General features: G+C 38.9%; 1 protein-coding gene across 3 annotated transcripts in view; it reads left to right on the top strand.

Moving 5' to 3' along the window:
• The window catches only part of sema6bb (sema domain, transmembrane domain (TM), and cytoplasmic domain, (semaphorin) 6Bb), a 127990-nt gene extending 107639 nt beyond the window's left edge, over positions 1–20351 (top strand). For 2 of the 3 annotated variants that reach the window (XM_068318986.1, XM_068318987.1), the window contains exon 17: positions 1982–8114. In XM_068318986.1, coding sequence (XP_068175087.1) covers positions 1982–2889 — 908 coding nt within the window. In that variant the 3' untranslated portion in view covers positions 2890–8114. Of the gene's footprint in view, positions 1–1981; positions 8115–20139; positions 20215–20304 lie in introns of those variants that run through there. The other variant, XR_011036707.1, reaches the window with a different exon arrangement.
• The last annotated feature ends 2338 nt before the right edge of the window (positions 20352–22689 follow it).

Raw genomic sequence — 22689 nt, 5'->3', positions numbered from 1 at the left:
TGTATTCCATAAACCTGACAGGTGGAGCAAATTAAAATGCCGATACAGCTGCACGATTATTGCCCACATTCGACTGTTCAAAACAAAGAAGAATTGATGAATTCTTTGGGCATTTGAAAGTGATATTTTGAAACTTTCTTTTTCAGATAGAACCTTTTTTATAACAGGTAATCCCCTCTGTGTTTTCTAATCATAGGTGTTTGTTTTTTAGCCTCATAAAGCAGCCAGTGGTCTCTTACACTTTGTTGCCACATTTAAGCTTTTTCTGGCCTTCTTTCCTCTTTTTGTGAGGTCATAGTGTGTTCGTAAAAAACACTGGGCAACGGCCACCTGGAGAAATTAATGTTTGTTTCTGTCATTGAGAACTATTTTTACCAAAGCACAGTTGGCAGAATCTCATCAGAGTGTGAAAAACAAATACTAGGGTTTATCGTCAGTAGATGTGGTATTGCTTTGAAAAGGTGTTAGCGCAGGGCTTTAAATTTAAATATCAACTCAAACTAGCTTTAACCTCATGCTTATAGGAACACATAATTCCAATGCTCTAAAGTGATATGAACCTAGTTAGATTGCACTGTGGGATATGGAAGAAATTACTTTTACCAAGTTTTTGGTCAATTGCCTCTTTGATGTGTACATGTGTGCCTCTGGCCCTGCTCAGAAGTGCAGCAGTCTCTCACAGGGTTTCAGCTGCCATTCTTCAGCTTACTGTCAGTGTGCAGAGTCACATTTTATTAAGCCAAGCCACAGGCCACATTAATTAACCACCAGGCTGTACAAGCATTGGCACCGCAAACACCTCAGTTTCTAACCATTAAAAAAAAGTCATTTATTAGAAGAGTTTGTTTGAATCTGCGGTTGATGCTGCTCTCTCTCTCTCCCTATACGTCCTTTCTTTCTCCAGTTCTCCCATCTGCTTTTCTTCTGTGTTGTGTAAGTGAGTAAGTGGCTCCCAAAGTAAATTAATGATATCCATTTATTTTCTGTGAGAAAGAATTTATGTCGTTCTCCTTGCAGAGACAGTCCTCTTGTGCTGTAATTTAACAACTATTACTATGTTTGTCTAAGGCCCCAAATGTTTGCTTTATACAACTTTTCTCTCTCTCTATAACATCCCTCTCTTACCTTTGTCTGCTTCTCTCCAATCTATTTCCCTCAGCACAGCTTCCTTGTATTCATTGGTGTTGGTCCCAGGAGCTCATGCAGAAAAGAACAAGTTTTCTTCTGGCATTTCCTAATTGATCCATGGCAGCCTGCGTTGTAGTCTAGTTGTATTCATATCTTCAATAATTCATAAGCAGTTCTCTCTGAGGGAGTTCATCTCATGTTTTTAAACTTCTGCCTCTCCTGATATACCTTTAAACAACTCGATGCTCTAAGTTCATCCTCACAAAGACTTTGGTGTACAGATGCCGCAACATAAAAATGCCTTTACCTGAGCTAGAAGGAGAATGAGGCAATTTTTATGTACATATATATAAAAATATTGATAGCATAGACAAGTTCAAGTGTTTCAGGCCTTTACTGTGTTTGTACATTCAGTATCCAGCCTTTGAGACTGAACTGACAATTATTTGTACTGTTTTTGGCCAAAAAGTCACACATCACAAGAAATGTAAACACAACAAACATCTGCATGGGAAGAGTAACAGATTTTCATGGTAAACACTAAGAAAATGTTTAACTTATTACCCACCATTAAAGCTAATGTTGTGAAACATGTTAGATTTGAGAGGTGTTCTCAGTCAGGAAGACAGTTATTACCCCTATTAAAATCACTATCCACTTTACGTAATGAAGGCAATTAGCCAGAGCTACCTTGGATGGAAAGCAAACGACAATTACCACCCACAGAGGGGAAAGAGAAAATAGGCCATTTTGTCTCACTGTTTTTAAACTCCCACATGTTTAATACAGGAAATACTGATGCTATTAACATGGTTCCACCAGTTGACTGATGGCTTTCCTTATCCCTTTTTAGGAATGCTGCTTCAAGAGACTTTCATTAAGGAGCCCGACGGCCTGGTGTCTGTAAACCTCCTGGTCGTCTCTGCTGTTTCAGCCTTCGCAACAGGAGCCATCCTCTCTGGCCTCACTGTCTGCTGGATCATGAGTCACCGCCACTGTCACTCTCGAGGATCCGGTGCCAACGGCGCTCGGCGTAAAAGTGACAAGGAGCAAAGCATGCTGGGACAGGGACACAGTGGGTCTGTTATGAGTGTAACACGAACCAGCGGCGGTGACAGACGCCGTTCGCAGGCTGACAACCCCTTCGTTACGCCCAACGGCTGGCCTAAAGGAGAGATGGACCCAGGCTTGCTGCCTACTCCAGAGCAGACCCCCCTGCAACAGAAACGGACCATGCGTCTTCCGGACTCTGACTGGGACCAGAGTCAAACCTTCCTTACCGCCGTCGGGACACCCTGCCCCAACAACTCTGTCATCTACTTGAGCTCTAAGTTCCTGCATGGAGGTGGAGGTGGCGGAGGTATGGTCCGAATAGAGGAGCCGGAGGAGGTCATACTGCCCCCACACACTGAGCGCCAGCGTTACCTCATCTTGGCCACCCAGAGAGGAGAGCATGGTGGAAGTCGTCCCAGCGGCACCCTGAGGAACTCGGCAGGAGAATATATCTACCCAGCCACGCCACAGGATTCACCTGACCGACGGAGGGTGGTGTCTGCTCCCACGCCCCACTTGGACTATGGGGAGCCCCGCTGGAGTCATGAGGCGCTAAACTACAACAGCAACAATGGAGTGCCGTATCATCCTCAGCGTCAGGGCCTCATCAGGCCAGACATGCATGGGCCTCGAGTGCTGGGAGAACTGGCTGACTTCAGTCATCTCCTAGTAAAGAGCATGGGAGAACGTACCCCCAGCGGTCAGTGAGGCAAAGTAGGTGAGCCCCGGCAATTAAGCTCTCTCTGAACACCCATTCCCTCCAACTGCAGACTGGAATAAATCAACCCCTCAGACTCACTGTCCTGGTCCAACCTTACCCCGTCTGTCCTCTCTCACTGTCATTCAATGTCTCAACGTCATTCAGGCGACTGAAGAGAGTGACAGAAAAGAAACAAAGAGAGAGTCGAAAAAGAGGAGGAACCTCCCCTCACATCTCAGATCCTCTGCTTTTAGTCTGAGGTGCACCCCTCCGCTCTCTAAGTGGTACGACCCGCAGAGCTTGCCTTTGCGCCACAGGACAAACCTTAAGTTAAAGAGAGGGGTGCAAAAGAAAGAGACTTCTCTAGAGAACATGTGGGGATAGAAAAGAAAAATGACAATTTTGTTTGCAGCGCCAAATGTGAAAAGGTCTCTGCCGTTGTTCACTGTTTTGACAACATAAATCTTGTTTGAGTGTGTAAATTTTGTTTTGGCTTTTGTTTTATGTGCCATTGGCATCCAGCAGACAACAATGTGCTTTACTATGGATTTCAGATTAGACTAAAACTGCTGTAGTAATGGATAATGCTGTGTGTATGTGATTGTGTGAACGTGAGTGGCAACAACAACCCCAACTAGCATCCTGTCTTTTAACTGTGAACTATAACTGAATATTGACATTTGTGTAAGGAGGAGATTGATGTCAGCTTTGTTTTCCTTTTTGGAAACAAATCCTAGTGAATCAAATGGATTTTGCTACTTCCTGTGTCTTGTTTGAAATTTGGATGGTTGACCTGTGGCGAGTGAAGCATTCCCATCCATTGTAATTTTTTGTGGTTCCCAGTACCTCAGAATCAGTACTTGTCAGAGCCATCATGAAGAAAAAGAAAGCAATAATAAGCAAGAAAGACATAACGATAGAGAGAAAGCCAGTTTAATGTCATATTTTATAATATAACTATTTTATAAAAAAGAAAGCAAGCTGAAATATAGCAATGTGAGGGAAAGCTGGGCATGGAGAACATGAACAATGTCTCCCCTCCATTCTTCCCTCCCGGTCCCAGTCTGTTTGACCTGACCTGAGGCCCCTCTGGGCTCCGCAGTTCATTTGAAGGAGGGAATGTGAGCTGTGGCTGTCTGACTGCGTCTGCGGGGCCTGGCCGCTTGGGAGCTCCTTTCAGTCTCTTCTGCCCGACACTGAGCCTCTTTGTGCCCCAGAAGCAGGAGGAGACTTAGGCAACAAATAGCCGTTAAGAGTCAGAGACCTAGCCCAGCACCACAGCCTCGCAGAATACCAATGAGGAGGACAGCAGCTTAATCCGTCATGTGAGATGTGCCACCAGAGCCGGGCATCTCTTACGCTTCACCCACTCTGGTTATTCCCTGGTTTGCCAGAGAAGGGAGGAGCTGAGGGCTGAAGCTGGGCTGAGGCCAGCGTTGGGGCACTGCTCCCTGTCACAATGGTCATCCCTTGTGGCTTTACCCTTTTCTGTCTTTCACTGTGTTTCACCACAAAACAGGATAAAGAAAACAGATGGTCATGTGTATTCTTGGGTGTGGAATTACTTTTTCAATCCAATCTTTTGATGTTTTCTGTTTTTGTCTTGTTCTCATCCGTTCTTGATTCAAATGTAGATCCAGAGATAGCTTTTTTTCATCTGGGTCATGGTGTGGTTGCGTTTTTGTGTGTCTGAGTCTCTTCGGGTTTGTGTCCATGAATGCATTACTCATATTGAGTGCAGCAATGACCAGTTTTCCTCTCATTCTCACCCTTCTTCTTTTTTCAACCCTATTCCGTGTTTCTTTTGAGCCTTCAAAGCTGTGGAGCACTCCAGTGTCATATCCTTGTGGAGGAGAAGTGGATCCTGTGAAATGTATTTAAACCACTGCTTTTTAGATAAAGGAGCAGGGCTCGCGTCAAATGATAGCTACACAGTTGAGTCGCAAGGAAGTATCACGTTGAAAAACTACGGGCCCTTGGTCGACGCATTGAACTACTAATGCTCAAATGATGTCCGATTTTAAATTTAACTTGAAAATGTCCATTAAATATTCCTTTTTCCGTTTAGTAAACCATTATAGCATAGTTGGACTCTTAGTTTTCAAGCTAACAACATAATTTTTTTTTGTTTACTCTTACTCTGTAATTAGTCTTTTTCTTTTTTTTTTTACCTCAGCAGGCAGCAGCAAACATACCATAAAAAAATCAGCTGTACTCCACCCTCCCAGCTCTGAAAGTAGATTCACAAGGGATAAGCTGAGGAACTTGGATGCATTCAGCTGCTGAAGACCCACTTGCTTCCTGTCGGCTGATGAACCCACGAACAGAAATTTAAAAAATTACACACAGCTCATAGGAGAACCGTTGCACCAAATGATGATAATGTTGCCTGTAATAAATGTAGTAGATGTAGGTTAGATTTTTGAATAGACCTTTTTTTTTTTACCAATGCTTCTTTTGTAAAACATATTAGCCTTAAAGTGATGTCAGTGTTGGTTTACAGCTTGTTTCTGCTGCCCTCTTATGGCTAAAAAGTTGACTAGTAATGGTTTTATGGGAAAAATGCTTTGTCAGGATTTTCCAGCACCAACGTAATCTCCTAAATGATTACCTTTGGGGAGTGTGATATGGTTTTGCTATAAAATTCTATGCTAACAGACATAGTGATACTCTTGTTGAAACAAACATCATCCAAGAATAAAATTGTCAATATTTCAATCATGAATCATCACAGAATACCATAAAGATCCAAAATCTGACCAAATATTCGATACAAACTGTCAGGTTCTAGACGGTCACGTTCCTGTTGTACCAAAGCAGAATTCATTATCCTGCACTAAAAAAAAATACAGCTTAAGCTGAAGGTGCTGCATGAGACAAGGCAGTGAATAAGATTTATGAAAGCAAGGACAGAGGAGGAGGTCAGGCGGGTGAGCGTGATGTTACTGCATTACTGCCTCACTACATTAGGACAGTGTCTTCTTTACTCATTCCACCCTGAAACAGGTCATTAGTATTGAAGATGTGGACCTCCCCACCAATTCGGATCCTCATCTCTCTGTCTCCATCACTGAGCCTGAGTGCTGCTTGTGTGTGTGTGTGTGTGTGTGTGTGTGTGTGTGTGTGTGTGTGTGTGTGTGTGTGTGTGTGTGTGTGTGTGTGTGTGTGTGTGTGTGTGTGTGTGTGTGTGTGTGTGTGTGTGTGTGTATGTGAGAGGTCCTGTCTCGGCTGTCTTGCCCAACCAACCGTGTCCTCGCTCCGCATCTCCTCCGGTGTTTCGCTAAACATGCTTGATTAGACAAAGTACATTCCCGGCCCTCTAATGTCCTGATGAGCTCTTGAGACGATTACTACAGACACGTCAGCCCTGAGAGAGAGGGGCACGTTCAGCCGGCCCCTCCACCAACCACCAGCCGCACACGCCCACATGCATGCACACAAATTTTTTAGTCGGGCCTTCAACCAAATTCAGGAGGCAATTGAATTAAGATCAGAAATGGAGGTCATGTTTGGAAAAAAATTTTAAAAAGCCGACAGCGACTGATTCTAGGAAGCAACTGCAGATGATGTTATCTCACCAACTGTCTGATTTGATTACGTGAGTGTGACATTACAGAGCAGCTAAAGAATGCTGGTGTAATCCCATAGAAAACAGCCATTTCATTTAAGCCCTCATCCTCCACCTCTTTTATCAACTGCACAAACCCCTTTTTTTTATTGTTGACACACACACACACCATGTCTGCACACACATTCTTAACATTTCTTCCTAATGTAAGTCTGCATTTGCCGCCGAGGTTAGCTGGTTAATTTAAAGAATCGGTCACACAAACAGAAATCTAACTAATCCCCCAAATCCCGCTTTATTTCACATCAAACCCTTAATTTTTTTCTGGCATTTTCAAAGTCTGTCATGCAGGAAATTGCTTTCCTTTTCATAGAAATAATTGTGTTTGGACTTTTTTTTTTTTTAAATATAGCTCATATCCCCCCGCCCCCCAACACACAGGAACACACAGGAACACACACACACACACACACACACACACACACACACACACACACACACACACACACACACACCTCCTTCCATGATTATAATCCAGTCTGTTTTTTTCCCCACATTTTGCAGCTTGTGTCTATGTGCTTGTTATAGAGACCATCTCTTTGTGTGTTGGTGTTGTTTGTGTTATGTAGCCCCAGTGATGCGATGCCCCCCAGCCAATAACTGCCATCTTGTCCTGCTCCACTGGCCTGTATGTGCTCTACACCCCAGAAAGAACCCAGAAGCAGAGGCTGACTTGTATTAAATCAATCACCACACTTTGGGAGCAGAAAGTATGAAGCTGCTCCCTTCCAATCCAACATCTGAGAGGGAAGAAAAGCACAAAAACAAGGCAACAACAAAATTGAAGTGTGAATTTTTGTAAAGTTGTAGATGTGTTTAGTCAGCACTGACCATTTTTTGTCATGTTTGTTATTTCTATAGTTTGTTTATGTGGTATATATTTGGTTTGAAATTATATGGAATATTATTGTATATGATTTCAATTTCAATTCTCTGATGTACCAGATTTGATGATGACAATGATGAGTAACCTGGTGACTATCATGATTATTATTGACGGTGACAATGAAACAGTGCTGTGAGCAGCACCCAGGTGTCGTATCCTGTTTTGATGCTGAATGTGAAAGCGAATGGATGAAGGCGATTGAAGATGAGGAAGGAAGGAGATGATATGAACTCATACAGGTTGAGATTCTATCTGTCATCTGTGGAATGGAGTCTCCTGCAACTGTGAAGGACCCCTCTGTCCCGTGGCTTCGGTGTCACCGAGGGACCCGTGAGGCAGGCTGTCATAGGATGACGACACGTGTCCCTGCTGTGTGTACATAACCTTGATGCTTACATGTAATTTAAGTGCAGTAGCTGCATGACGACACAGCCTCTGTGTGTGTGTACAGACGTAGCGACGTGTGAATTTGTACAGTACATACAAGTGTGTGTGTGTGCTTGTGTCCGCAAAGAAATCTGTCTGTCGTCAAGCAAAAATCAACATGCATGCTCCCTCCAACAACTGCACAGTATTCACATATATTACACACACACACACACACACACACTAGGAGTGATACAACATTCTCCACACCGTACTGAGCTCTGCCTGTCTCTCCGCATGGAGACTTTACTCTATGTCAACTTTCTTATTCTAATAAAGTGCTCAGACATTGATCACTAAGGAGTCTTTATTGACAACTTGTGTTTGACTTCCTCACTTAATTCATTTATTACCTCTTGTGTTTTTACTGCTGTCACTTTGTCTGTTGGTAGAATTACACAAAAAGAAACGCAGATATTTTAATGACACTGTGTTGGGGTGGATCTTGGACAAAGGATGAGTTCATTCAACTTGAGGGCGGACGAAGTTGTGTTTCCTCAAACAATGCTAAATAGGGCCTAGTGTGATAGTGCGACATCTAGTGGCTGTGAGCGTCATCACATCAGGGGGTCATCGTCATGGGACGACTGCCTTCAGGTTTGATAAATTAATAACAGTTTTATTTTTATTATTATTTTATTATATATTGTTGTTTTTGTTGTTGTTATACCATTATACCATTGCAAAGTATAACATTTTGAAAACATTTTTTATTTAACACATTTTAAAATACAATTATACAGGTTGATAATTACTTCTGAAGATATGATTTCTTCTGAAATAAAGATGAGTGGAAGTAAAAAATACCATTGAATGAAAATACTCATGTAAAGCACCTATCAACAGCATGAAGTGCAATTGATGGCATATTGCATATAATTACTATATGAAGGCTCTTTTCCACCAAGGTACTTTCTGAGCCAGTGCCCAACTATAGAACAGTTCTTGGCACAGCCACAGATTCCGCTCTCAACCAGAAAAAAAAAACGGTTTTGTTTTTTGTTGTTGTTTTGGAATAAACAAGAACCAGTTATATTAAGAGTTGGGGGGGGGGGGGTCAGTTAGTTTGTACTTGGTGTATGTATGAATGGTTTAGAAAAAGAGCTTTATTGTGGATATGAAATCAAAGCAAGAATATCAAAACAGCTGTCTGAGTAAACTGACCAAAAGAAAGACTTTCTGCAAAGTCAAAAAATGTTGGCTCTGCTTTAACCCTATATTCCCAACATCTTATGCTATCTTCACCTGTCTTCTCACTTCTCATTGCATCCTGTCCAATCGAATCCCATCCACAGTCTGATACTGTGTTATCCAGCTTCAATTTATGTCAAAGTATCTTTTTTCTCCTATACAATCTTATCTCAACCTATTAATCTATCGAACCATCAACCTGTTGCACCAAAGTTAGGTACATTACCCAAAGCCATTAAGCTGCTCGTGGAACTTTTATCTTAAATCCTATTCGATCAAATTCCTCTCCTATTCTATCTTCTTTCCTATCCTATCCCTTTTTTCCAACCTATCTTACCCCATACTATCAAATCCCATCCACATTTACCCCATCCTGTCCTGTGTTCTGATCACCAGACTTCACACACACAGAACCAGGGTCCTGGTTCAGAGCAAGAACCTGCCTGCTATGAAGTTTCAATCCACTGGACCCGTTCATTAACTTCACCACATGCTCAACACGTTTTAACAAAAACCTGCACAAGGTTGTGGGTCTTTATTCATTTCCACTTGTCATTGAGAGTCGTAACATTTCTGTCTAGTTTTGATTTGAATGATTTATTTAATGGCAAATATTTGAAAAATGCTGTTTCTATAGGCAAGGCAAGGCAAGTTTATTTGTATAGCACAATTCATACACAGGCAATTCAAAGTGCTTTACAAAGGCAACAAAACACAAGAACAATTCAAAGATAAAAGGGGATTAAAACAAGACAATAAAATATCAAAAAAGAGCAATTAAAAATGAAAAAGTCAATTAAACAGGAGAAAAATATATTTAAACTAAAACCACTGATTAAAAAAAAATTCAAGATAATGCACTTTAACTCAGCGAAATTGAAGAAAAAATAATCTTAAAATGTTGTTCTAACAGTAGATTAGGTATGTATGGCATGTTATGTCTGTTAAATGAAAATATTCTAATCCATCAGTATAACTGAGTTGGTCTTTCTGCTTTAAAAAAAAAAAAAGCTCAAATTTCCCCATCATGATTTTAAAATTTTGCGTAACAATTATTATAATAACTTATTCTGTTTTATTAATTTATTTAGTATTTTCTTATAACCAGTAAGATCAATATTACGAGGAGCCTTAGTTTGAGGGAACTACAGCTCATTAAAACACATCATAACTATTACAATAAAAGTTTTGACCAAAAATTACACATATTGAATAAAATATTGACAAACATGTAAATCCTTGAGATCAATTGTCTTTTCTCTGTCAGTTGACATTATCTATTAAGACCATTTACCCATCTTTCCAACTCCCGCCTACCTTCGACACTGCAGTCCTCTCCGCCTCCTCTGCTGTCCTCCCACCCAGCCCTTCATCTCTCTGGAGAGGCCATCAGTCTGTTTCACATCTGTCGAGTGGTGGGGGGGCGATGAGAACCTGTCAGGGGCTCTCATTCGTCGATGCTTTATGGTACCGAAATCCTTCGGTGCTGCAGTGCTCAAGTGACAGGAATGGAGGGGCAAAGGAGAGGTGGCCGGAGACTGCCTCCCACCCCGTGTTTAATTCATTTGTTGCATTCACACCTTTGTGGCATTCACCCCTTTGAAGATTTAAAGTAACTGCATGTGTCAGCGTTGGGATAACTTACAGCTTGTTTACATCTGGCCCACATCTCATCAGACCTGTGAAGGAGTATGACGGAGTGTAGCTGACAGCAGTACCTCATCCCTCCATCCCTCCAACTCTCTGATTCTCCTGAGGTCTCCCTCATCCATCGACACACACACACACACACACACACACACACACACACACACACACACACACACACACACACACACCCACACGCACGGACACACACACATGCACACACACTCATTAGGATGAATCTGATTAATGAAGAGGCTGAAACAGTGCCAGAGGGTACTCTCTTTGATTTGACTGCCTACTCCACAGCTGAGCTCCTGATAATCCATCTCACTATCTCAATATTAGGTTCCAAATATCAATATCAATATATTTATTTCCAAGGTGAGCTATAATCCATTCTTTTTTTGTTTTGGGTTTTTTTGTTGTTGATATTTGTTCATTTCTCTCTCTCTCTCTCTCTCTCTCTCTCTCTCTCTCTCTCTCTCTCTCTCTCCTCTCTCTCTCTCTCTCTCTCTCTCTCTCTCTCTCTCTCTCTCTCTCTCTCTCTCTCTCTCTCTCTCTCTCTCTCACTCTCTCTCTCTCTCTCTCTCTCACTCTCTCTCTCTCTCTCTCTCTCTCTCTCTCTCTCTCTCTCTCTCTCTCTCTCTCTCTCTCTCTCTCTCTCTCTCTCTCTCTCTCACTCACTCACACTGACTTACAGTCATTTCTGTAATTTCCTTACATATCATGTTGGGTATATTGGAGACAGTGATTATTGAAAATACTAACAAGAATGAGAATAATTTATTTACGTTAAGTTTAATAACTCTACACTGCATCAATTTATTTTTGGCTAAACTATAGTTGAGTAAATTGGGTTGCTAATAAATGAGTTATGAAAATGATTAATCATAATTAAGCAATTTACCATATTATTGACATTAACACTATCTACAGGGCACCACCACGAAAACAGGGGATAAATAAGTGACCTGTCAGTTTCAATCATGGGTGAAGTTGAAGCTCAAGCACTGACCCACGTAACTAACCTAACCATATAACAAAAATTATGAATAATAATACAAACTATTTCCTAAAAATATAACAAATTTTATTAACAGTGGCATTTATTAATATTTCCAAAGTCATAAATTGTTCATAAATGATCATTCATAAATGGTCTTGGTCCTTAGAGTTGTAGATCCTGACGGTGTGTGTTGGTATGGCAGCAGCTGATTCAGCATTCAGAATTACGTCCCTCACTGTTTCTTTCCACTGCAGTGTGGGTGTGTTTAAACCAGTGAAGCTGAGAGAGTTGCCTAAAGTATATGGTAACCATGAGTGAAAAAATAATCTCCCCAAGGGGATTAATAAAGTACATTTCTTCTTTCTTTTTATTCTTTCTTCTTCATAGTCACATTCATATTAGGGTTTAGCTTTAAGAAGTAGGCCTTTAAGGCCCGGTGAAACATCTTGGGCCTTTCTTTGTTTCAAACCTTGGATCATGGGTGGCCCAACAAACATTTAAAGGTCCCAAATTATACTGTTTTTAATCAATTTCACAAAGCTGTCAGACGTCCAACTACACTGTATTCAAAATGCACTTAATTTCAGCTGTCTAAAAGTCACTCAAATGAACTCTACCTACGTCAAGATGGTAGCTGATTCTGATCGGCCTGTGTGAGCACCGTTTCACCAGTGTGCGGGCTGCAGAGTCTGCGGAGGACCTGTTGTTTTCCTCATCCTATGAGTTGATAAGGTTACTGAGAACAACTATATATTTTTACAGAGTGGAAACAACAGTTTTTCAAAATATGGGACCTTTAAAACACAAACGAAGCATTCTGATGTAGCTTCAACACATTTAATAACGTCAAAGTAAAGAGCTAAAAATGACAGATTAACAGCAAACTTTCACACCTTTGACCAGACCTGGGGGGGGGGGCAAGATCCTTCAATTAAATAGCTTTATTTTGACACCGATTATACAGTACTGTACCTGAAACATTACAAAAGGCTTTAAGCAGTTTTCTTGATTTTGCAACCTTAGAAACAGAAATTGCACCAGAAATGTCTTCTCTATCATATAAATTGAGTATGCTACCATGCTAGCATAATTTAAATAGAACAAAACACAAAATACAGCTGGGGCTAATGGAAAGGTCATCATTTTTGCTGGTATTGGCGGGTTTGTTGGATGAAATTCAAAGCAATCATTACGGTGAATCACACACCAACAATGCCATGCCAGCAGCAACACGCCAGCATGGCTCAAAACAGAAGTTGATATTCAACACACATTACCACAATAAATTAGATCTTTTCTCTTTAGCTCTCCCATGAATCACAAAGTCAATATCTTGGCAAAGCCATCTCAACTAAATACTACAATAATTGAAGTCAGCATAATATTTATGAGACAATTAGTGACTGTCTGGCGTAAATGACTCCTGTGAGAAGAACCTGACAAAACAAAAGCGAAATGAATGTTTTAGGGAATCAGCATTAAATTAAATCAAATCAGCATAACAACACGTGAAATAAACGATAGTATATTTGATCAATGTTTTTTCTGCCAATTCTCCTGTTATAAATCAGATATTATAGCTCACATATTAGTTACAATCATTCATAAGAGAAAGCTTTGTAAGTGTTGTTCAGATTTGTCCCCTGTCAGTATTGACTCAAAACTGGAACAGAGCCTGTCTGGATTGTAATGACAGCTTTTGCCACGAGGGGACAGTGTGGGATGCTGCAGAAGAACTGAAGTGCTAAAAGTGCTCAAATCAGGAATAAATTGCATTACCTCTTTTTGTGTCACACCTCCAGGCTTTTATTTTCATCTTGCTCAAAAAAAAAACAACTCATACCAATACTAAACAAATGTCTATTTTTCCATTATTATTTCAAAATTAATAATGTAATGTTTCCATTTTCTACATTGAATGCCTTGAATTTAGCAACTGATTGAGATCTATGTGGGGAAAAGAAAAAGTAATTAGAGGGTTAGTTTAGGACCACCGGAGACGAAATGTATGAGAAGGGGAGCGATGGAGAGAAAATTGTGTTGAGTGGGGGCAGAGAGCCCCCCGGTGGACATATTGAATAATGTAAGGCACAAAGCAGAAGGTGTGGAGGTAATGAGTCATTATTACTTCTATTAAATAGAATGACTGGTTCTATACAGACTAAAAGGCATTCATGCAGGAGCCACAGAGAAATGTTGGGTTTTATGGATGAGATTTTTACGTTTTTCTGTTTGCATGAAAAATGGTATGTTATAGGGTTGTTGTTTTTTTGTTATGTGCAGGTGTTGATGTTTGTATGCAATACCATGTGCTGTACATTGTAATGCAATGATCCCTGTTTACGTCGGAAGTGGTTCCGATGTCCTTCTGACTGCAGAAAGATCAAAACAGAGACATGTCTTTCCACTCAGAAAGACAGCCTCAAAGACGTCAGACGTCTCTAGATGAAGAAATAATGGCCAAGATACAGAATATTCTCGTGTGTTGAGCTGTACAGCCTTTCTTTCTAACAATCTTAATTTATGAGTGCACAAAGTAAAGTAACCTTTACTGTAAAGTAACCTTTGCATCTAACCTCAGATATCCACATATTATGTGTTGCAACTCAACCTTGCAAGAACATCAAAAAGACTGTTTACGCATGACACTGATAGCTCTGTGTTGGCACATCATTTTGTAGTTGGAAGGATGTATTTTATCAACAACAACCCCAGCAGTACATGACATTCACATCTGTGTGCCTCTCGAGCCAGTAGGCCTAATTAGAGTCAGCAACGTACCTGACTGTGTAGGTGTAAATGTAAAATTAGCTCGACGTGTACGTAAATGTAGCGGTCTAATTGGAAAATCAGCGGGTTGTACAGCTGTATCTTGTTCCTGCAGTGCAGGCACGATGTAAACATCATAATGAACACCAATGATGCCTGGGTCATTTACATGTATATTTTGTCCCCGTTATTATCAAGTCAAGACAAAGACATGAAAATAGATCTTTTATCACTCGAGGTGTAGATCTTGAACGTGATCTGTAAGTACATATGTTTATCTATTCAAACTGTAACTTAAAATCTCCTAACTTTAATTTAGATGGAGGTGTTTTGTTTTGCCCCCCAGTTTCCATCTAGATGCATCATCATCAAACTTTAATTGATCCAATATTTTGTCTTGTAACCTGAATGCCTGCCAAGTTAATGTCATCCCCAATAGTTTTAGCCTTAGTTGCACTTGGTATTTACTGTACTGTAGCACTAATTGTCAGATGTGAACAAGCAGACATGGTTGACATGTTAACATGAGCATGCTAAGGCGCTCACATTACAACATCCCAGATATGGTAGAGTTGCTGTTACAGCTACTGTCTAATTCTGCCCCTGGAGATTTGATACACTCCAAGCACCAAAACAGAAATATGAACAACCACTGCTAATTTAATCTGCTGCTGCTAATATCAGGAGGAGAGGATGTTTGAGATTAATTAAGATGAATCAGCCATCACTAGAACACTTTATAGTCCATGAAATCTAATTTATTTCAAGATAGGTGAATTTTTAGCCTTCCATAGCTGTATTTTCACTGTGATTGCAGTTCTGCTGTTTAGAAATGTCACCATAAACCTGAGTGTGACATATGATACTAGCTGTCCTGATATATTTATAGTTTATATAAAAAAAACTACTCATCAGGAAGCCCAAAGTGTCTTTCATGATGGAAAGGAAAAACTCAAATCAGCACTTAAATTCTTTGTTTCAAATAATTTTATTGTATTTGTTTTTGTTTTCAAACAACCATGATTAAAATAGAAAAATATGCAACTCAGAAATGGGTGGAAAGAAAAAAACTCCTCCTCCTCCTACTCAACTCACAACCTCGAATGAAACCGTGTCAGATTTATCTCATCTGATGATTTACATACATTTTGTTACAGAAATTGACATCGTGTTTTTAAAGAGTTTTAAAGAGATTGAATTTATATTTTGATGATGAGATAAGCAGGATATGAACAATTTTTTGTATTTTTTTAGGGTTATAAACATTGTCATACCAAAGAAACTGTCAATAATAATAATAATAATAATAATAATAATAATAATAATAATAATAATAATAATAATAATAATAATAATAATAAATGTATGTGTACATATATATATATACACACACACACTAAACAACAGCTGAAATATGATGAGATCTTAGAGTTTTCCAAATTCTCTTTTTATAATCACAACTATTGTGTTTTGGTTTTGATTCTTCAGAAATTTCACTAAGTTGACTCCAAAAAAGTTGTCAAACAATTTGATTATTCTTGATAAAGAATGTGAATAACTTAAAATTTTCAGTAACTCCAAATGTCTATCTTTTATTCATTGTAACATGTTTACTCTTTCACTCCCGCGACTCATCAGAATAAAACAGTGAGTTAGTTATATCAGAAACAACAGAAGGCGCAGGGGAGACAGATCCAGATGTGTAAATTTAAAAAAAAAATTGTTAATCTTCATGTCCTCCCAATACATTTACTTGAGCATAATATTAATTGCTCACAAATAAACTACATACGTATGTACCTAGTTTTCTTTGGTTTATTATTGTTAGTAATAATACATTCTACAGTGACGATAATGGAAAGATGGATTTGAATGACGTAAAAAACACCATTTCTCTGTTATGTGTCATTTTTTCTCTATGAATGATTTTGTGGTGGAGAAAGGATGATAATAACGCTGTCCCAAATCAATTCATATCACCTTTCACAGCGAGTGAGATTATAATAAAATGGAGATAATGTCACTTCCTTTCATCACATCCAATAGTTATCTAATGGACTAGATTCATTTCCAGTGTTTACCAAACCTCTATATGTAGGGCGGTGTTTTTCTGTGACACAGCTGCACAACACATAAATGACAATCAGTTTGTGGATGTTAGAGTTTACTGGGGCAGTAGAACAGAATATTGTTTTATCTGTGAGGTCTTTTGTCCCTCTGCACCCTCTTCAATGTAACCTTCAATTGTGCCTCAACCTCTTTCACTGTCCTCCTTTTTCTTTGCTCCTGCACACAAAGGTTTGTCTGCTTTGTGCGAGGCGAGATTACTCTTTTATTGTGTTGGAGAGGCAGCAACACATTGCCATGGAAACCCAGTTTAGGGGTCACTACATTGCAAATGAACTTTGCTGAGATTCAAAATTCTGTAAAATGATGCATCGTGACTAGACTGTGAGTGACTTCCAAGTGTTCATGCCGTGCTGTTTCCTCTTTGTGTTAAGATTTATTGACATGTTCCTACATCCTGTCCTCAGCTATTCTCTCTGGGTCTAAATTTAATGTAATAATTTTTCATGTGTTAGTTGTTCATCCTATTTATTTTTACTTATTTTATCTTAATCCATGCATTTTTAGTTTTGTATATTTTTTTAAACACCTTTCAAGCAAATTTTTTGTGCATCAAGGTTTTGCTTTTTTAAATTAAGCTACCACCTTTTAATTTCTTAGGATCTAGAATCTGTATCCTAACATTTAACTTATTATTCACTGTAAAATGTAGTGAGCTTGCCTTAACAGCTAGCATAATAATCAATCACATTTTTACTTTAGAAGAATTCTTGACTTAGTGTGTAGTACTCAGTTACTATTTCAAACAACTAATGAGTGAATTTTACTGTGTCTTAAATCATGACTGCACTGTAAAATCTAATTTGTTGCTTGTCAAGCTCAGGACCTGATTTATTTACAGTTTATGTGTTAAGCTAAATTTAACATTATCTAACACTCTGTTGAACTAAGTTAGGGTTTCTTGTTGCGAGACCATTCACAGAGGTGTGTAATCATTACTTACATGTGTTTATTTTACAACACGGCACATCCTGTTTTCAACTCCCACTCGCACCATGATGATGTCACTAATTATATGAGAGACTTGACTCACATATAATTGGTGCAACAGTCATACCACAATAGTAACCGGTGTGGATAGAAGTATTGATAAAGACATAATTATTCCACAGAAGATAAGACTGACAATTGTTTAGAACAGTTTCATAAAAATGTATGTCTCATATCATTAGTGCGACAAGGATTCATCATCACCATCATTATCATCATCTTCTTCATATCATTATTTATTTGTTTGCTAGTATTGTTGTTGTTGTTGTTGTTGCTGTTGCCGTTGTTGTTAAAGACAAGGTTCACTATTGTGGAAACGTGTGTATTTGCTTTCTTGTGGAATACTTGGAGAAAGCCCTTCTTTAATATTTTCAGGTCTGTGTGGTAAATGCGAATTAGCATAGTTTAGCATTAGCTCTGACAGGGGGAACAGCCGGACTCTGTCCAAACATGAACAACTTGGATTTACGGTGAGATTTTAGGCATTGTTTCTTTGTTTCTTTATTTGCTTGCTTGCTTGCTTGTTTGTTTGTTTGCTTGTGTACACAGTACATAGTTCAGTGGACAGACTCTCTGACTCCTCATGTTTTCAGTTCTTTCATTAATATAATTGGCTGCATTGGTAAGTATGAATTCTGAGGTTTGTCTAGAAGCGTGAATGTAGGTAGCATCAAGTGCTGATCCAATTTAGCAAAGTAGAAAAAAGAAAAAAAAAACATTAGAAAAAATAACCTATTTTCCATAACAGTTTGGGATGACTGAGATTCAGGAGTACCTCACCATAAACCCTACAGAGATGGAGTCATATGTGCAAACTAACTGTGTCTTTTAAAATCACCTCAAACTGAGTATTGGCTAAATTCTTAACATATGATGACAATATTCCTCTATATAATCAGCATTATTGGACAACTATTAATTTCAGCAACATGTTTGGAAAGACACTGTCAAAGACCTAGTTTTTCCTCTAACCACACCCACACTACATGACAACTGGTCACCATGACCATAGATTAGCAGCTATGTGTGTGTGTGCGTACGTGTGGGTGTTTCTAGAACGTCTCGATCCATGATATAAGACTCTTTTATCTCTCCTAAACTCACAGTAAATGAGGCATTCAATCATTTTAGTTTTATCATCTGTAGTGTAACATGAAATGAACATAATCCAGCATACCATTTAAAATTCAGTCAACTAGTATGTTAAAAACCAATCATATATCTACCTAAGCATGAAAACAGAATGACAAAAGAAGTAGCGATGCTAATATTCCTGAGGTTATTTTATAGCTGCCTGATTTCTTTTCAGTTGCGTTAACAATTACAAGATCATGAAACGTCTTTCTCTCTGCTTCAGCAGCCGCCCATAATCCATTCTCTGCTTTTATCCACAGACTGCATATGTGATCACAAGTTACAATCACAAGATGTGGAACAATGACAAAGTCTGTGGAACAGGACAGCAAACAAAACAATCTGTTGTCTTGTTTGTGTCCTCATTTTTGAGGCAATTTGCCTGATTCGCCACACTTTTTACAAACTCAATTTATTCTCACAAAACTTCAATTAAATGTCCCAGAACGTCCAAAGAACTCCAAAACCTTCCATCTATAAGTCAGATGCTCGGGCACAATTTAACAGTGAGTGACGATAATTAGAAATTGTTTTGCTGTCGTGAATTCATAACTGTGTAATGAGGGATGGGTTGAGGGACGGGCCCGTCGAGATTTCTATACCTAATCCTGACCCTTACCCCCAACCTGAATCCCTGACCCCTAATCCTAACCCCCAACCCAAATCCCTGACCCCCAAGCCCTTCCCTTAGCCCCTAACCCTAACCCCTTACCATAACCCGTAACCCTAAACCTAACCCTTACTTTAACCCTGACCCCTACTCTTAACCTCTGACCCTAACCTCCCCCCCATCACAAATGTCCCCAATGTGGGACAAATAAAGGTAATCTCATTCATATTCTTGACCTTAACCCCTAACTCTAACCCTTAACCAGTTACTATGACCCCTGACCTTAACCCTCATGTTATTTTAAAGATGAGACCTATAAATGAACATGGTCAATATGCTTCAATTAAATCAGACATGCTAGCAATATGTGACTAAATTGGTGGTAGGAAAATTATGTGACTTGATCATAATGGACTTTTTACATTCAAGGCAGTTAAATCTGAACAGTTTATGATTTTAAATCAAATTATATTTTCAATAATACACTTTTTTTTCTTATTAGATGTTCTGTCAGCTGCCGTTTGTGAGTCCAGACAAACTGGCTGGTGTTTTATTTATGAAAACTTGACTTTCACAACTGTTTTGTGTTCTCAAAAAGCTGTTCTCCATCTTGTTTTGTTTTCTGATTCATCTGTGAAATTTTTCATTGTTCGACTGACAGCCACAAGGTTGTGGATTTGAATCCAGTTTTGGAACATGTGTGAATGTTCTTCAGACTTCTTTCCCTAGCTGTGATAGACTCCAGGCTCCGCGACTCCGCAGAGAATAACAGCTATAGAAAGAAAACAAATGGCATAGATTAAAAAGTCTGTATTTTAACCACAAATTTTCCTCATACCCTCAGATGTCTTATAACATCTCCAGAGATGGATAAACAGCTCTCCAGCCACCACTTTCAAAAAGTCTGTTGAAACTGCAGGTAATTGTTTCTGTCATAACTTTCAGTGTTTCACCTTGTAAAATTTAATCTTTTTTTTTTTGTATGTGTACACTCAATGTTTCCATGCAGGATGTAGAGAATGAAGTCATTTTCTCCACTGGCTCTGAGATGTAAGTAGGTCTCCCTCTCTCTCTGTTACTCCTCTCTTTTTACCTCTCCCTCCTTCCTGCTCTTCTTCTCCTGTCAGTTTTCTCATCTTTCACATCCTGCTTCTTTTGTTCTCTCTTTTCTCCCACATGTCATGTCTTTACGCCTTTGTTACAAGTTACCTGTCAGTGATCAAATATAATACAGTGTTTATTGTGTGGGGTTGCAACAATGTTTTTTCATGCACAAAGGATTTTCCTTCATATTAAAGGAACGATACCTATTTAACCTCTAACCTCGCCATATGTGTATCTGATTTATCTTTTCACTTTGTGAGGGATGACAGGTTTACGTCGTATGTATTAAGTTTTGTGGGCCTGCCTTTAGTGTGTGGTTCAGTCAATCCAACTATCAATTATCCATCAGTCGCATGTAATCCCGACATGAAAAAGTCACCAGTTCACACTACAGTGTAATTTAACCTACACCTATTCACTTGTACAATTTATTTATTTATGTATTTATTTTATTTTTTTACTTTGAATTGTATTTTTTTTGTCAAAGGTCCCCAGGAAGGATCCTTCAAAGGCATACGGACAAAATACAATCTCCACACGGCAATAGCCCTGAAGTGGATTCAAACCCTGTAAATCTACAACATTAACAATAAAAACATTTAAAACAAAATCAATAATGGAAAAATAATAGCTATTGCAAAAAAAGATGTGTCAAGTTCACAAATAAATATTGCATTTTAAATACTCTAAACCCATTTGGAAAATAATAACTTTAATTTTTCTTTATTCACTTTGAAACACCTGAAAAAGATGTTCCCTGGATCTTACATTGGAACTGTGTCAAATAAACAAGAAATTAAATTAGAACAATTTTAGATGCTGGTTTAGCGTCTAAGGTCAGTCTGAGGATCCTTCAAAGGTCTACTTCAGAGAGAACAGACCGCAGCATGAATCTGCGTCATTTGCTGGTTGACTGGTTTTCAGACTAAGGATTTTGCTCTCAGACTTTTGTCATATACTAACAACATGTGTCAAATCACACTTCCAAAATGTGTTTGGAGTGTCAAGACCGAATGTTCAGAATGTATGACAAAGATGCCCCAGGGTGAAAAACAACCTGAAAAGCTTTGCAATGAATCCTCTTCACCGAAGTCGTTGCATAACAGGAGCTCCTGTGTGTGTTCACAGTATTAATCTGGCTTGGACAGAATATTAATGCCTGAGTTCACAAACACATAACAGAATTATAATGATCTTATTATAATAGCTGAGCTCTGTGAGTACTCGTTATCTGATGCACAGAGCAGCTGTGCCAAATGGCTGTGTTCGTGCGTATTACATAACAGGCAAAAAGTAATTTAAACTTCTTATCGGGCGTTGTTGTTTTGCTGCAGAGGGGAACATTTCTAAATAATCCTTACCGCATGACTAATAAAACTAAGAGGAACAGTGGACATGAGGAGGCTCTCCTGAAAAAGAGAACTGTCAAAACTCTAACAAACTGAATGGACATATGATATTTTTGCTATTATTGCAGCACTGAGTCACAAAGAAATCAATGATGAAGAATATTATACAAAACACATAAACACCCAAGTAGCATAGATATTACAAAAAAAGCAGGCAATTTTAATTTCTTATCACCATGGAGGAAATAATGAAAAGAAAAGAAAAAATAATAAATTCAACTGACACAGGCATATAAAAGATCCCATTATAAAACACCTCTGATTATCTGACACAACCCCAGAGAGCCTGGAGGTTTGCTGAGGCAGGAGAAGTGATGGCTGATGATAGAGATGATGGGATTACAAAAAGTAGGCCGCCAGGCCAGACAACGAACATGAACACCACAAAACATGACAGAAAATCTATTGATCCAACCACATTGTATTAATTAGATTTTATTTGTTGTGCATTGGTGATAAGCCTTTTTTTATACTTGTATCAGATCATAGAAATGACAGATAGAAAGAGAAATGACTAAGACTATAGACTTTTTGATCTCAGCTTTGTAAGGTGGCGAGATGACAGTGTAACAAGTTCTGCTCAAATTTGCTAAGTGCTAACAGCGTGTGATTTCATGTATGCATGGACCATGCTATAAAAAGTAGGTTAGAAACACATTCATCCAGTATAAGTAAATCCTCAACAGCGTAGCAGTGGCCTGTTTGCAACCCATCGTTCTCATGTTAACTGTTGACAGTAATTCAGGACACCTGTGTTACTTTTGTTTTTATCTCTTCAACTCAGGGAAGTTGCAATAAAATGATTATAAAGAAATTCAAAGCAATGTTTGGTATCAATAAACATCTGCATTTCCTGCCATTTAGTGTTTTTATGTTTGGTT

This window comes from Antennarius striatus, chromosome 7, assembly GCF_040054535.1.
Source record: "Antennarius striatus isolate MH-2024 chromosome 7, ASM4005453v1, whole genome shotgun sequence".
NCBI lineage: Eukaryota > Metazoa > Chordata > Actinopteri > Lophiiformes > Antennariidae > Antennarius > Antennarius striatus.
The sequence above is the reverse complement of the archived record's forward strand: the minus strand, read 5'-3'. Positions and strand labels throughout refer to the sequence as shown.